General features: G+C 34.3%; 2 protein-coding genes and 2 non-coding genes across 6 annotated transcripts in view; 2 read left to right on the top strand and 2 right to left on the bottom strand.

Annotated features, from left to right (window-relative positions):
- Positions 1–3407, bottom strand: part of LOC107839257 (golgin candidate 4) — a 14814-nt gene extending 11407 nt beyond the window's left edge. Inside the window, exons 1-2 of one of the 2 annotated variants that reach the window (XM_016682667.2) lie at positions 3001–3407; positions 1153–1251 (exon numbers count right to left, since the gene is read on the bottom strand). In XM_016682667.2, coding sequence (XP_016538153.1) covers positions 1153–1251; positions 3001–3231 — 330 coding nt within the window. In that variant the 5' untranslated portion in view covers positions 3232–3407. The remainder of the gene's footprint in view (positions 1–1152; positions 1252–3000) is intronic. The other variant, XM_016682668.2, reaches the window with a different exon arrangement.
- A 3047-nt stretch (positions 3408–6454) lies between these two features.
- On the top strand, positions 6455–6608 carry LOC124886919. The gene has a single exon (XR_007044319.1). It is a non-coding gene; the product is annotated as a small nucleolar RNA snoR145 (small nucleolar RNA).
- Positions 6609–7787: 1179 nt separating this feature from the next.
- Positions 7788–14478, bottom strand: LOC107839255 (U11/U12 small nuclear ribonucleoprotein 59 kDa protein). 2 transcript variants are annotated; one of them, XM_016682665.2, is made up of 9 exons: positions 14317–14478; positions 14063–14217; positions 12447–12792; positions 12240–12323; positions 11563–11628; positions 11186–11258; positions 9400–9782; positions 9160–9200; positions 7788–8432 (listed from the first exon to the last, which is right to left on the bottom strand). In XM_016682665.2, exons 1-9 carry the CDS (start codon positions 14320–14322, stop codon positions 8354–8356), a joined length of 1233 nt encoding a protein of 410 aa, XP_016538151.1. In that variant the 5' UTR covers positions 14323–14478; the 3' UTR covers positions 7788–8353. The 2 variants fall into 2 exon arrangements, with proteins under 2 accessions (XP_016538151.1, XP_016538152.1); XM_016682666.2 differs by lacking the exon at positions 7788–8432 and adding an exon at positions 8457–8481.
- TRNAL-CAA lies at positions 14469–14552 on the top strand. Its single transcript has one exon. It is a non-coding gene; the product is annotated as a tRNA-Leu (tRNA).
- The last annotated feature ends 2287 nt before the right edge of the window (positions 14553–16839 follow it).

Below are 16839 nucleotides of genomic sequence, written 5' to 3' on the forward strand. Positions count from 1 at the left end.
TCTCCTCCCTTTCTGCATATGGAGCATCTGGAAGACCAGAAATGATAATGTCTTCAATAACAAGAGAAACCAGTCTTCCTTCAAAGATGCTTATGCTGAAGCAATGGAATTCGTCCACCTTAGTGACCCCACAAATCCTCATCCTAGGATCACTATCACTGTAAGATGAATACACACACACACCCAACAAACAAAACAAATACAAGATGAACGCTGATGGCTCTTGTATTGGGAATCCTGGCAAAGGTGGCATTGAGGGAATGGTGAGGAATAGTGGAGGGGACTGGATTCTAGGTTTTCTTAAAAGCTACCCTCATGCTAAAAATAATCTTATGGGACTACTTGCCCTTAGGGAAGGCCTCAAGCTAGTGCTCGAGCACAACCTCAGACCCATCAAAATCAACATTGACTCGAAAGGTCATTAACATGCTTCAAAAAGGTAACATGCTCTATAATCCCATTATTGATGAGTGCAGGTTGATGATAAGAAGTTTGGGAGGTCCAGCTGTGCACCATAGCTTTAGGTAGCTGATGTCTTGGCAAAGACGGGAGCAGCTCTGGACTGTTTTGAAAGAACTCAAGTTTTTGTGGTACCACCAATGTTTGCAGCACATACTACTTAGGTAGACATAGATAGAACTAGTTATGAAAGAAGTGTTCCTTGTAATATCAACTCTAATGGGCTATGCCCCTCTGTTTTTGTAATTGAGCCAAATTAAGGCTTCTCTGTTGCTGTAAAACTCGTTATTTACTTTATTGCAAGTCTATTCTACCAAGAAAAAAAGTGAAAGGATGTTTTCTATTAAGAAAAATATTTTATGGATGTAACTAAAGTTGGAGTGAAAATAATTCGGATGAATTTAGTCAAAACTCAAATAAAAAATAGTTACCACGGTGTATGGGGTCATTGTTTCTAAGCATGCAACAGTATCATGATCATTTTCTTTTCTAAAGAAAGAATTGCATTAAATCTGGGCCCTTCAGCAGTGTCCCATAATAGGTCCAAAGGACCATCTTGGGCAATCAATTTCAAGTAAGAAAGATTTAATAAGTCTAGGTAACATTAAGAATTTGAAGTCCTAAGCATGACACTGAAACTTATCCAATTACTATATAAGAAATCATGTCAAGCTGAAGAAAAAAAAACTTTACCTCTTTTTCTTTCAACAAAGCAGCATAATTAACTGATAATGCTTTGATCTCAGCCTCGGATTCTTTAAGTCTCTTAATTTCAGCTTTGTATTTCTCTATCTGCAACAAAAACAGATAAAAAGTGCCAAATTAATTATGTGTCACCTTATGGAATAGGACCAATGGATTTTAACAACCATAGGTCCCGATAAATCGAATTCACCCACAACAAAATTAGACTCCAAGCAATAATTGTATTTGATCAGCCCTTTCCTTTCTCAACTAGAGTAAGATGTCTTGGCAATTTATTGCATTAATTAATAATGACGTTGAAAGAAAAGGTTATCAAAAACTAAGAAGAATTCTGATGAACAACATTTAAAGATACCAGCTAGAACATATAACTAAAGATACCAGCACAATCAGTTCTCTTATTATTTCACCTAGCTCATCAATATTTCATACCAACCATGTTTTAGAAGCAAGGAAACAATCCAGCTTCAGAGATAATATAAGACTACCACACAGATAAAATAGATTGTTTCTAATCGCTGTAACATTTTGTATGCATTGTTCCACGTTAGTGCGTCACTATTCGAATCACTAAATTGACAAACAATCCACCTTTAGAGCTAGTATAAACGCTATCGAAACTGATTGTTCTTAATCAGTAAATTATTTTTAGTTATCAAACAATTACAACCCAATAACATAAACAAAACAGGTCTTGCAAAATAAGAGAATCTTGATGTGTGGAACCTTATTCAGCCTCCATGACATTACCCGTGCCAATGAATCCCATCCTAACCAACATAGTATATATCTCTTCTTTCATAAAACTAAGGGATAACTAACATGAAAGTGTAATGAGGGCATATTTTTGGCCAAAACATTCATCTATGGAACTCCCAATGCTCTTTCATGCACACAAGAATCAACCAATCAGCTAACCCTCAATCCCAATATAGTTATGCTTAATTGTATGAATCCACTATGGACACTTTGCATTATTCAGGTAGCACCAATGTGAAACCAAGAATTTGGCAAAGGGTGTGCTAATTTTCTTCTTAGCTGTGTTAAGCTGGGTGTGTAAAATTAAATGTACGCTCTAACATTAACCTTTGTACACCACATAATTTTCCGATGAAAGGTGTGCACCAGACCACCTTCGCCTATGGTGGCTCCACCCATGGGTAGCACTTGCCTGGGTAGAGACATCCTTACAAAATGATACGGTTAGACTATATTTAAATTACGTTGTCAACCTACCACAGCTCTCCACCTTCATCCTAACTCAGGCACTAGCTACAATTTGCGGAGCTCACATGGACAGTCTCACGACAATATAACCAAACTCAAAATTATCAACATTACACAATCAATCATTATACAATCCATAAAAATGTGTAGCTTAGTGATCAATGATACGGTTTGAGAACCATGAGGTCAAAAAATTCAAATCCAAACAAAGGTGCGCGCAAGCTGGCCTGGTAACCACAGTTATCAAAAAAGACAATCTATGAATAACTAAACCCTTTCCAGGTAATACAAGGAGGAAAGCACTGTAGAGGCACGCTACAAGCTCGAATCCTAAGTGAACCAAGTCTAGTATTCCAGTGTGGACGGCTAAATGGACGAGCCATTATCATAAGAATGCCCAAAAAAAAAAATGTGGATCCTTTTTCCCATTTATCTAACTAAAGTGAAGCATTTTACAGCATTAACAAATACATCAAAATAATAAACATCGACCTAACACTCAAATCAACTACACCTCAATCCCTGATTAGTTGTAATCGGCTAAATGCATCAATTTTCATTCTAATATCACGTAATTAGCGATTCCAACCAATAAAAAATAAAAAATACCTCATGATTGTGAGGAGAATCGAAACCATTGGCAATTGGAGAATTAAATGTCGGTGACTTAGAACGAGTGAAATTCCTAGAAATTCTCCGATCAGATACCGAATTATTACTATCCGTTCGATCACCGGAATTGTAAATCGAAAGGTGTTGATCATCTTCATCGTCCTCGTTGTGAATTTCAAGTGCGATCCTATTGAGATTCTCCTTTAAATTATCGATTGAACTCCACATCTTTCCAACCTAAATGCCCCAAATTTGGTTTAGGAATAAGCTCGGACAATTATCGGAATGATAGTATTTAGGGGTTGGAGAAAATCTTTCTGTTGCAAATTTTAATGGAAAGGAAGGTTAATTTTAGGAGTTTTATATGGTAGATCTGGAAATGAAATTACAATCAAGTTCTTTTTATTTTATTTCTTTTTCATAAAAACGTGCTTTGTAATTAATTATGCGTCAGAACTCAGATGCACACCTACATTTTTTTATTTTATTTTAAGAAAAATAACACTACAACAAACACAAAAGCTAACTACAAAATAAACTAACATCCCTAGCAACAAGATAATACTACAATCGCAAGACAAAAATAAAAACTATGTAACCGAAATCATAGACATCACACAGCATCACGAATAAAAATCTACAGACACAAAAGAACGCTTCCTTATAGTTACCGATGCACTCCTACCCCCTAACCCTGTAACCTAATCTGCGTCATCCACACCTTCCTATCAAGGATCATATCTCCGTAAGTTGTTACTGCGCCTAATCACTTCCCTCTAATATTTCTTCGTCCATCTCTGCCCCACCTAAAACCATCCAAAGATATAATTAGTTTCTTCATTCTTACAAAAAACTAATTATATACTTCATTGGATATATTGAGAGTTAAATATGTATCTCAATTAATTCAAAACTTTTAAAAAATATATCGAAAGTTAATTATATTTCTTTAAAAAGAAAAAAAAATATTTTCATTGATTATATCGAGAACTAATTATATATCTCGACAAATTCATAATTAAAATTTTTAGTAATTATATAAAATATCAAAATTTTATATAATTAAATTTCAAACTATCGAAATTTACGTCATTTGCCTTAGTTTATTATACCCTCCCTTTTTTCATAATTTTTTTGTTGTTGCTGGCTTGCTACATTTTGTTTAATTGTAAAAAAATTGTCAAATTTATACTTTTACTATGTAAAAATGATTAATTAATATCATTTCTTATAAAAATTATATCCTAACTTAATCAAATGGCTTAGATATATTTTTCTTCTGTTAACTGGTCTCAATGGATATTTAATTCCATGGGACACTAATATTTTAGGTAAACACCACATAATATGTCAATTCACCATGGCTAACTCATTTATTATTGATTGGCTACTATAGCTTTCACTTTGTTGGTGAATTGTTTTTTCATTCTAATCCTCTAGCATACATTTTTCCTTCTACTGCCCCATTTTTTCTTTTAAAAAAAAAGTTACCCTTTTCATACTGCCATTAGCATCTGCCCCTCTATTACTACACATTAAAGTTTGTTGTAAATACTACATATAATACAAGTTTATTATAATATATTTAGAAAATATATTTACACCAAAATCTACAAAAATGTACGTCATATATTGCAAAATGAAAGTTATGAAATATTGTTAATGTTGAACAAAATCAAGATTCAATTACTCAATATTCTAATGACTTATCAAGTATAAACATTTTAAATGTTATAGAAAACTCATAAAGCATATATATATACAACACAAATAGAATTATCATTTTTTCCCCTTCCTATCCTATCAAAAATTTTAATGATATTTTCACTTATTTTTTAACACGAGTTGAATCTTCTGCAAACTCATATAAAAAGTGATGATAATCACTAAAACTAACATCACGTGTTAATAACATCCCTAAAACTAACAACACTTGTTAACCAAAAAAAAAAAAACACCAATCTATTTTGAGCTCTGTCACAAAGCTATATTATAATCAACCATTTGAGACTTAACAAGTACTATTAATATGTATCAACCATGATTTTAGAATGATTATATAATTTTGTAAGTATGATTTTAATTCAGTTTGATATAACTTGTGTTACAGATGAAACATTTTTGTCATTCCAACACTTCTTTTATTGCATGCAATTTCTAATTACTGTATTATATAGTTTAGTTGGGTCTACATAGAGACAGATCTAGGATTCGGACCCTCCGGGTATCAAGTAAAATTGTTAACTGGTATATTTACGACGCTTGTTTTTTTGTTTTAATCAACAATGCTTAAACCGAGAAAAAAATTAAAAAATGATATGTTGCTGACCGAAATAGAACCCACGACCTTTGACCCACAAAAGTGGCACTTTACCGGCTGATGCTTAAACCCCCCCAATAAAAAAATTAAAAAATGATGCTTTGCTGACCAAGATAGAACCCACGACCTTTGACCCACAAAAGTGATACTTTACCAGCTGATGCTTAAACCAAAAAAGAAAAATTAAAAATGATGTGTTGTTGACCAAGATAGAACCCACGACCTTTAACCCACAAAAGTGGCACTTTATCAGCTGATCGAGATCGAACCCACGACCTATTACCCAAATAGCACTTTAATATTGTGAGTGACAAATTTAATATTTTAATATATCAATCTACATATATAACTATATATATAGAGTTTCCGTCGAAATTTGCGGATGGCGTGCCACCGCAGCGACCTTAATAGATCCGCCTACAATTAGTCATTTGTTGATCATTTCAAAGAGGCAAAGGGCTGTTGTAAACTTGAGAAGAAGTAAAAGAGGCTTTCCCAAAACTTCATGGGTCAAATTGACATTTTCACAAAGGTAAGCAGCAAAGCAAACGGCCTTATATAAAGCGAGAGATACAACTGTGTTTTTTTCATCATTGTGGGAAACGTTAAAACCCTAGGGTTATGTTGGCGGCGGTAGCTCTGCCGGCAGCAATAGCAGCGGCCATCGTCTATTTCCAATACCTATATTCTTTATTTTCTCTTCTTACTTGAATATCTTGCTGCTGCTATGAAGAGGAACGAAGAAATTATCGGATTACGGTGATGTTTTTTTCAACAAAAATAATCTCCGTAAGATGAGGTTCTATCTTCTATGGTTCGTATTCACTGAGCAGATTTCTCTTTTGCTTACTTCAACCTAACAGCTATTCATTCATATGTTCAGTTAAAAAATTCCATTTAGTATCTGTCTTTGTTTAGATTAATCTGAGTGCTGAATTTAGATATTGATCGAAGGTCCTATGGACGAAGCGCAAAAAAAGCAATGCGTTTTCGGCCAAGTTTGCTTTCGGATATCGATTTCGGAACCCGGATCTCCGAGCCTGAATTGTTCGGGTTCGGATTTGCTTCATTATCGGATCTGATTTCTGACATTTGTATTTTTTTAGATTTGAATTTTCTCCGTATTTTTGAAAGCGAAGGTTCCCAGCGGAGAGGGTAAAAACTCTAGAACGAGTCCTCTCTAACACTATAAACACAATGCCTTCGCAGATTGAACATTTGCCGAATCGTAGGAAGCTCCAGATTCCCCCATTTTAGTGCTTCTTGAACCCTCGGCTAAATTTCTTTTCATTTTCCCTAGTTTCAGTTTCGCTACAGCTCATTTGCATATACTTTCGTTTGAGGTTCACTGCTATGAATGCTGAATTTGGAATTTGCAATTACTAATTATGCATTTTTCAGAAACTATATACTGCATTTGTGCACATGAATTTTGGATTAAAGAACATGTTAATAAACAATTTCAGTGTGGTCAAAGAAAGAAATCCGCACAGTAATATCATGAACGAAAATCATACATGCAATGTGACTAAATCTAAATATAGCATTTTAACAAGATGAATTTCAACAAAATGCTGAATATGAATTTTGAGATCAATATTTTCAATTTCCAGATGCGAGCACATTAATTTCAAACACCCAAGTTGAGCTTGTTTTGAATTCCATCCGCCTCCATAGGACAATTCAAAATTTATCAAATCCAGTTTTGAAGCTTGGATGAAAATTGAATTGAATTGCATCTTGTTAATTATGTTATACTGAAAATGATTAAAGTTTATTTCCTGACATTTCATTAGAACAGAAGCGTGTAATAATTTTCTTTAAACAAAATGACTTAGTGACATGGAACAACACTTGAAATAGGCTACACGAAGAGAGATAGATACCTTTAATTTAAACAAATTAAGATTTCCTCTTCGGATACTTGGTACTTAGTTCTACAAAGTAATCTGCTTTTAAAAATATTTTGGCTTAATAAATCACTACTTCCTTAAACTCTATTCTAATTGAACATCTGAATAAATGTCATGCGATTAGTTGAAGTATATATAATGTCAATGTTGAATATGAAATGAGAGTTACTAGCACAACGATTAAGCTATTTAAAGACAAAAATGCATCTTAAGTAATTCATGTATAACTACTTTTCATTAACGTTTGCTTGATAATTATGCACGGTAAACACAACACTCCCTTCATAATCAATCACAATAAAACAATTGTTTGACTATTATTCAGCGTAAACAATTTCTACAATACAATTCCCCACATAACAAAAAGCGACCTCAAGTAAATTATAAATGCTAGCAATTCTTCACACAAGGTACTTATCAATCGAAGTTGAACATGTACAAACAAAACGCTCCTAATATCATATTAATAACAATGGGTATCAACGGCCGAGCAAGAAATTTATACGAGGATTTGAAAAAAAATGGTCGAATGCCACAGTTGAGATTTGAACTTGTGATCTAAAGAAATATATTAACCCCTTTTACTACGTAATACACTAGAATTTTTTTTTATGTCAAGGGATTCAACAGTTTGAATAAAACCAAAAAAATTCGTTCCAAACCTTTTTGCATTGATGAAGAAAATTCATCTAGAATCCCCAACTTAAATCTAGCTCTGCCCCTGGCGGACGCTATACACATCAACAAAAACCTGTATTGATAATTGTGAGACTGACAAGGCGAACGTTACATCCATAAAGATCTAGCTATTATGGCAATATCAGCGTCCATAAATGGTATATCTGGTCTCCTATCATTGTCTTCCATGAACAGTATAATACTTAAATCAACCCTGTCGAAACACAAACTGTCCCTCATGCTTGCCCTTGGGGTTCAGTTAATCACAATGAGAGGAGACAGAAATTAGGTACATGCCTTTTTGTTCGTGTTCTGATGTCCTCCACAAGTATCAAAGACGCAATGAACAAAGATCACGGATATGTTAGTAGCATAACCATCAAACCAGGCAATCTCTGCAAAGCGATGCTTCTGCACTAAGAAATCATTTATAAAAATGTCACTTAGGCTTTGCCAGGTAGGATGCCCATATCTCATCTGCTGGAGGCGGTGGCTGGACCCAATGCCCAGGTATTCGGCTGCATCCAAAGGCAGAGGTTTTGGGAGAGGGGGGTTTGTTAGATATGCCTGACATATGTGGTCGTAATTTGTCATGACGAAATGGAACAAATTCCATGTGTTATTTAAAATGAAAGTCTAAAGGAAATTATAGTGATAAAAAGGAGAACATAGTTCGTGGCAGAAGACACTTCAGGGTGAAATAGCATTGACGTCTGTTGATCAGTGGGTCAAATAGCGACGACTATACATTTCAAATACAAAAGGACATAGCTTTCAATGATACAAAAACATTGCGAGTTAATCACCAGACTTGCTGGATTACTGCATTGAAATGATCTTCCAACCTAATTACTTTTCTTTTAGTGGCCGAGTTAAAAATGTTGAATCACTAAGTGAACTGCCAAAATCTAGAAACTCCTATGGCGGTAACAAGTAGTATATGATATCTAGACAAGTATTTCAGGGTTAAAAAACGTGATTGATTTTTTTCTTTTTGATAAGGACGTGATTGATGTGAGCATCGAAAGAATAATATCTATAGTGAATGAAGCTAAACTGCAGATGTCCATCTGACAAACAAATGCAATCATGAGAATTTCCTTTTCAACCTTTTTTCCTCTCCCATTTGTTGCTTGTCTTTGTGTGTTAGTGAAAACCTTGGTAAATATGGAAATGACTAATGCAACTTTTTCTATTTTGGGCTAAAAGAAAAGAAACACTAACACGATTTAGCAAGATATTTACCTTCCTCCAGGTCTGATGTATGCATCCCATGTTCTTCTTACCTGCGTAGAAGAAGGAAAAGGTTTCATGTCATCCAAGCCTTTAATGTGTCAAGCATAATGAACTTTGGCATTTCTTCTTGCAAAAACAACTCATACATCAACATATAGAAACAAATAGGATGGGCCTTCAAATCAAAATGATAAAGACATGCAAATTTACTGTAGGAGTAGAATTAACAAGACAAATAGCGAAGTTCACCTCTATAAGAGTTCCCAAATCATGATTACTGCCATAGTAATAGTGATAAAATTCCATTGGTAGATTTGCCACAGAACCATGTAAGCTGGCTGATCGCAGCCCTTTAGATTCACCTTTTTCCAATTCATTGACAGGTGCAGGACCTGATTTATCTTTATCCTCAGTCACTTGGTCTTGATTTATTTTATCAAGACCAGTATTAGCATGCAGGTCACCACGCTCCAGTCTTTGACTTTGAATTGTTTTCCTGGATACCTCAGCAGTTGCAATTGCATCCTTAGCAGCAGCTGTATCAGCTGCTGCCTTTGCCTGTCGCTCTTCTTCCTCAACTGCAGCTCTTACTTTTTCTAGAAACTTGTCATCCTCCTCAGGGAGAAAGTGACCTATTCAAATATAAACAACGATGTTAGAAAGTAAGACTGAAGAAGACTGAAGTGTTTGGGGCCAAAGGGGATAAGGCTGAGGGTAAAAGAAAAGTGAAAGCATCTTTCATAAGGGTTTCTACTCTATCATCCCGTAAAGCCAAATGATTACAGGTTTATAGAAAAACGGCAGCAACTCTAACTCTCCATTTTCTCTGAGTATTGATGCTAAAAGATCAGCATATAAAAATAGTTACATACAGATGGCACATTAACTGAATATTTGGGTTAAATTCTTCATCGAACTTGAGGAGCCCTTAATGATTGGGAGGCTGAGAGTTGCAAGCCGACTTATGCTGATAAATGATTTCCCTGGAACTACTAACACACCAGACAGACCAGTGTGGAAGTTTCACAGCAAGGGTGTCTTCACAGTGAGGTCCTGCTATTGGAGGAGAAATACTAATCATCTAAAGATTATGCGCACGTCACGGGAGTTGATTTGGAAAGTCAAAAGTTCCCCTAAAAATCTCTTGTTTTGTGTGATTAGCATGCAGAAAAGCTTGTTTGACTCATGAAGTACTATGCTCAAGGTGTTTTATGTGTGGCCAGGATGCTGAAGTAAACAGACATCTGTTTCTGCACTGTAAAATAGCTGCAAATCCGTGGATATGTTCTTGTGTTTACTTGGAGTGAGCTGGGTAGTTCCTAAGACCACTAAAGGTATGTTAGACTGCTGGAAAGAGATTGGAAGAAGAGAAACAGAGGAGGACAGGTGGGAATTGATTCGGACACTGTGGAGGGAAAGGAATGCAAGATGCTTCAAAGACGAAGCAACATTTTCAAAAATCAGAACGAATTGCGTTAGTCTTTTATATTTTTTGGTGTAAACAAGAAACAAGAAATGGTGGGGGATATAGAACTTTATGTTGATTTTACAGGGAAATTGTAAAGCTCCATAGGCTAGTTCCTATGTTTTCTGTTTTTTGCCATATGGGCGATGTAAGCGCTCATTCTCATCATTATTTGGATGATGTCAATTTTGTGAATAAATTGTTACTCTTTCCTCAAAAAGAAGAATTCATGAAGCAAAAGCGGAAGCTGCCTAATGATAAACACACAGTTGCAGCATTAAAAAAGAAATTATAATCCCAACGCGAATCTACTGATTTTTTCCACCATTTTCATTTTCCCAGTGAGCATCTCATAGTTAATGAATAACTAAGACTCATTCATTACAAACTGTTTCAACAATCCATGCGTAACACTGTGTGCTTTTACTTGAGAAGTGCAGAATTCAACCCCAAAAAGTAGTGTCCCACTAGAAACAGAGTAAAAATAATAAATTCAAAAGGAAAAAGATCAAACAAGCTAGGATAAACTAAAGAAACACAAAGATAGATCAACATCATTAGGATATTTACCTTGCTTCTTCAACTTCTGAACCCTGATGGAGCGTAATTCTTGCAATTTCTCTACTATCAATGCCAGCTCAAGCTAAATGCAAAATCGAAGTGACTCAACATCATTATACCAATAAATAAAGGGCATACAACATTATATTACTAAGGTTGCCATCTAAAATAAACCATAAACCAACCTCACATAACTTGTGGTATTGAAACGAAACCTTTTTTTTTTTTTTGGGGGGGGGGGGGGGGGGGAGCAGGAGCAAAACTAACACTGAACAGGATGGTAAATATGGTGCCACACCATGTCAAAACTCTCAGAAGTTTCTACAATCCTTAAGAAATTTCAACAGTCATGTCCATTTGAATGAATAAGCAACCATCATTCTCACCTCAGATTCTAGTCTCCTTTTCTCCTCTTTTGCTTTCTGCTTTGCTATTTCCTTCATCTTTTCAACCTGCGCATCGACCCTAAGTTACTGAGCAATATGTTATGCAATTGAGCCTTTACTGTATGCACAAAAAAAACTGCACGAACTATGTTTTGGTAGCTCGGTGACACTCGGAGAAAACCCAGAAGCATTTATTAGTCATAGTATGACATCATAAAATAGCATACATAATCCAATAGAACCCAATACTGGTTGTTTTTATCGCACATAGTGGAGAGCAATGTATCCGGTTATGGAAATCTGCAGAAATCCAGTAGCTATATAATTACAAAATATGTAGAGGATTTAACGAAAAAATTATGACATTAACAAATAAGTGATTCGATTAGGTATAAAGATATGGTAGTTGCTGTAAGGATCATTTTCTCTTGACTTGACCTGACCTGTGAAATCTACATTGTCTCTATGAACTTTTCAATAAGTTATAAAAGATAAGGAAAAAAAATATATGCAGAATGGACAACACTATGCCTAAAGTCCAAGAGTTCTCACAAGCTTTCAAACCCAGGCAGTACAAGCCAACGCAGAGGAACACCTCTACTTTTTCTAGAACAGGATGGAGATTTTAAAAAAGTATTTCTTAGTAGTTAGTACTCTGCAGTTTCAACTATCAATACCTTGCGTTTTGCAATATCCTTGGCTATCTCTCTAGCCCTCCATTCATCAGCTTCCATATCAATTTGGTCATATTGCTCTCGCTCCTAATGATAAGTGTGTCATCAGAAATTAGAATGCAAGAAGGAATAACACAAACACCTTAGAGATTAAACTTCCAAAAATTAAAGACAAAAAAAGGGAACGCAGTAAGATGGGAACTATAGCACCTTTGCTAGCTTTTCTGCAACGCGTTTCCTCTTCCTCTTTCGCCAAAGTTTGTTCCTTTTGTACTTGTGCATTTTATTTGCTAATCCAACTGTTGCAGATTTTTCTTCCCATGGGGCGATCTCATCCGTGACAACTCTAAAAGGTTCCAACTGAGCGCTCAATTTTGACATTAAAGCATTAGCTGCTTCCAACAATAAAGATTCTTGGCTTTCCATATTGATCCTAGAATGCTCCATAAACTTCACATAACTATCAACAGAGCCTTCACTAGTTCCATTTCCTGAACCCTCCTCAGAATTTTCTTTCTTGCGTTTCAGCCTAATTAACATTTCCAACTCCTTCTTCCTGCTCAAATATTTCAAAATTCAAAAACCCAGAGGATACACGGGAGCACATAAACTATCATATTCATATACAATAGTGTGTATACTACTGATTTGAAGTTTTAAGCTTCAGTTTTGGTATCAGCCCCAGTTTGGCCTTCCAAATCCAAAAACCGAGAAGATCAAAATGCAGACTTTACATTAGTATTCAATAATGCATACATCCTAGTGTTCCTGAATTAAGCTTCAACCCCATCTTCCTAGTAACTGGTAAAGTTGCTACCATGTAACCAGGAGGTCACGGGTTCAAGCCTTGGAAACAACCTCTAGCAGAAATGCAAGGTAAGGTTGCGTACAATACACCCTTGTGGTGGGGAAAGGGGCCCTTTCCCGGACACCGCGCATAGCAGTAACTTTAGTGCACCGGGCTGCCCTTTTTATCTTCCACCCTAATTAACATTACCAGTTCTTATTACCTGCTCAAAGTAATCTGAAGTAAAAACCCAGAAGGACTGTACAAAAACACTATCCACTGACGTGGCAAAAACTGTTTGCAAGGGACCCCATTAAGAGGGTAATGCATTGAACACTGTGAGGTTCTCCATTTGCTCAAACTCTGACACTTTGGTTAATGCAAAGTGTCAGATTGCATTTACTAATGCAAATAATAGTGCTTCTAGATCAAAGTTTTAGCCCCAAATCTGAACCGTCACCATTATTTCACTTTTATTACTCTCCCTGTTATGCTTTTACGTGAGACTATTTCCTTTCTAATCTATTGCCAAAAAAAAACATGACACCTTTCTATTTCTAGAACAATTTAACCGAGTATCATTTTCAGCTCCTTCTGACTGCTCAAAACCCAAAAAGACCTTAAGAGTAACACATACGAATTACAACAACAACAACAACATACTCAGTATAATCCCACAAAGTGTGGGTCTGGGAGGGTAGTGTGTACACAAAACCTAGCCCTACCTCAAAAGTATAGACGCTGTTTCATAGACCCTCAGCTCAAGGGAAAATTAGTCCAAAGCAGTCCAGAAAAGAACAACAACAACAGATAGTAACAAGGCAGTAACTACAACAAAATAATATAATAGGCGAAGTACAAGAAACAATAAATAATACTAACAGAAATCGAACGATAAGAAACTACAGAGCAATACTACAGTCTACAACAACTAGTATGGACTAATAATAAGATCACACACATTCAAATTCACATTCAAATCCAATAATGTAAATAATAGTAGTTAATCATTCAGAGTTTAAAGCTTTATGTTACATACAAAGCTGTTGCAAGCTTCACAGTGTCGTGTAAGTTTCTGAGGTGATCAACCACATTGGAGGTATTCCAGAAGGTACTAGAAGCCGGTGGAAAAGCCGGTAATGGCGGAGGTAACGGCCGTCCGAATGGCGGTGGCCCCGGTTGATTCATCGGGTACTACAAATTTACACCGAGAAATTAAAATCATCTGAAAATGCTATAAAATTGAACACATTTGACAATTCAAAGAGTAAAATTAAATAAAATAAAAATTACCTGCATCTTAGACTACAAGTGTTGAACCCTAGCAGATTGTGTAAATCGATAATTTCAGGCAGCAAATTGGTTCTGGATTGGCGCCTTCTGTATTTTGGTCAAAAGAAAAACATTCAGTTAAATTAAAAATATATCGACGCAAGAACAAACAAGTCAGGATGGCCGAGTGGTCTAAGGCGCCAGACTCAAGTTCTGGTCTTCGAAAGAGGGCGTGGGTTCAAATCCCACTTCTGACATTCCTTTTTCTTAACAGGATGTGTTTATCTCACGTCTAAAATTATCTTTTAGAAAAAAAAAATTTCTTTTAGTTGTTTTTTTCTAAAAAAAAATATGATGGGTCTCTAAAATTAAGAAAGGATGCTGAAAACAGGGGAGGAATTTGGTTGACTTGATACCCTACATTAAATAGTATTCAGAGCGGAGTTATAACAACTTGTTCATGCACTTTATTCTCAGCAAATTATTTTACTCTCTCTTCCAATTAATATGTATAACATAGTTGGATATACATAGTATTCTGTGTATATGTTGAAATTTTTCTAATATGTTTAGAGAATCAGGATTTTTTATAATATTGAAGACGTAAGTTGTATATTTGTGTAACTTTTAGTTATTTTATTCTACTTAGATTATTTCTTCTTTCTTGCATTTCTACTTCTTTGGCCAAATTCTAATTAAAAATAAGATATTTGTTCAAGTATTGAACGATATGGCAAAATGACAAAACTACAAAAACATATTACTAACTAATGGAGAGGTAAAAGTTTATTGGTGTTTATAATGCAAGACGGGATTTTTTTGATGTACGTGTGTTTATAAACTATGATGATTAAATGATATATATTCTTGTTTTTCTTTACGAGATAACCAATATCTACAATGTATAATTTATAATCTATATTTATAATTTATAATCTATATCTATAATCAATAATCTATAATCTATATCTATATAATATATTAAAAGTGTGAAGGGCCTTAGAAATGTTGTTTGAACTTTTTGCTCTTCATTAAAAGTCTTCGTTTTATATAAAATTGTCTTTTCACCTATCCGCTATTATTTTAATAATATTAAATATGTACTATATTACAAAAAGCAAAATCTTGCCTCACAAAAATAGGATTCTTTTTCCACACCATCTAAAGAAAACTTACCATTTTTGACTAAAAGAGGACAATCAAAAACCCCAAATAAAATATTGAAAAACTAAGAAAATAATTTTAAAAAAAAAAAAAAAAAAAACATTGTTCTAATGTCAAACCAAAATAGTATAATTAAAAAAAAATGATGTCCTTCATGTGTCGCCACTCTCTCTATGTTGTATTGGGTATATACTCTAATTCCAGCATCAATTGTCTAGGAGTTCTAGCATACACTACTACTAAGTACGATACATTTTTCTTCTTCTCTTTTTATCTTTTTCCTTTTGGATATTCTTCAGATAGGGAAGGCAAAAAAAAAAAAACGTAAATATTAAATAATATTCAGTAAAGATTATTAGACATGCATAATTATAGTAGCAGTAATTGATAACCCTTTAAAATGAATATTAATTTTGGACAGGAATGTTTTAAAGTCCTAAAATCTACATAATTATGGACCAATTAATCTATATCTATAATCTATAATCTATAATCTATTAAAAGTGTGAAGACTTGAACTTTTTGCCGTTCATTAAAAGACTTTTTAGACAAAACTGTTTTTTTACTATTTTTTAAATTTTATTATGTAATTATTTTTTATTATATTAACTAGACTTCCTGAAATATATGGTAGAAGAATTAATTAATATTTCCCTTTTACTGTTCAATTAGAAAAATATTCCTATAATAGGACTGTATTAAGGAAATACTTCTATAAATATTAAAATGTGCGTTAAACAAAAGAACAAATCGATTTGCCTATTTGGGAGAATATGATTGATGCTCATCTAACTTGATTCGATTGCATGCCTAATTGGTGGATGTTTGATTTTCTAACCCTCAACTTCTTCATTGTTTTTGTCAGCATAATAAAATTCAACGTGTGTGTGTATATATATATACTAGTTTATGTGTACGAGCCTCGCGCGTGTACCTCACTTTATTGAGTTCAAACGTAACACTAAATAAGATATATGTTTAAATAATTAAGATGAATATAAAAATTAAATTCAACATCTTTTGGAGAATTTATTTAATTAAATCTAACATTTACCAAAAATAATTGTCAAAGTCGATCAACATTCATCTACCACCTATCAACTGCAATAAAACAATACGATGATAGAGACATCAAAATAATATAATTAAATCTAACCTTTACACAAAAATTTTCTCAAAGTTGTCTGGCACTCATCTATCACCTATAAATTATAACAAAATAATACGATAATAGAGATATCAAAATAATACAACTAAACTTAACCTTTACACAAAAAAAATCTCAAAACAGAGATATGAAAATAATACAATTAAACCTAACATTTAACTAAAAAAATTTCTCAAAGCCGACCGGCATTCATCTACCACTTGTAAATTTAT

The sequence above is a fragment of the Capsicum annuum genome, chromosome 8 (assembly GCF_002878395.1).
Source record: "Capsicum annuum cultivar UCD-10X-F1 chromosome 8, UCD10Xv1.1, whole genome shotgun sequence".
Classification (NCBI taxonomy): Eukaryota; Viridiplantae; Streptophyta; class Magnoliopsida; order Solanales; family Solanaceae; genus Capsicum; species Capsicum annuum.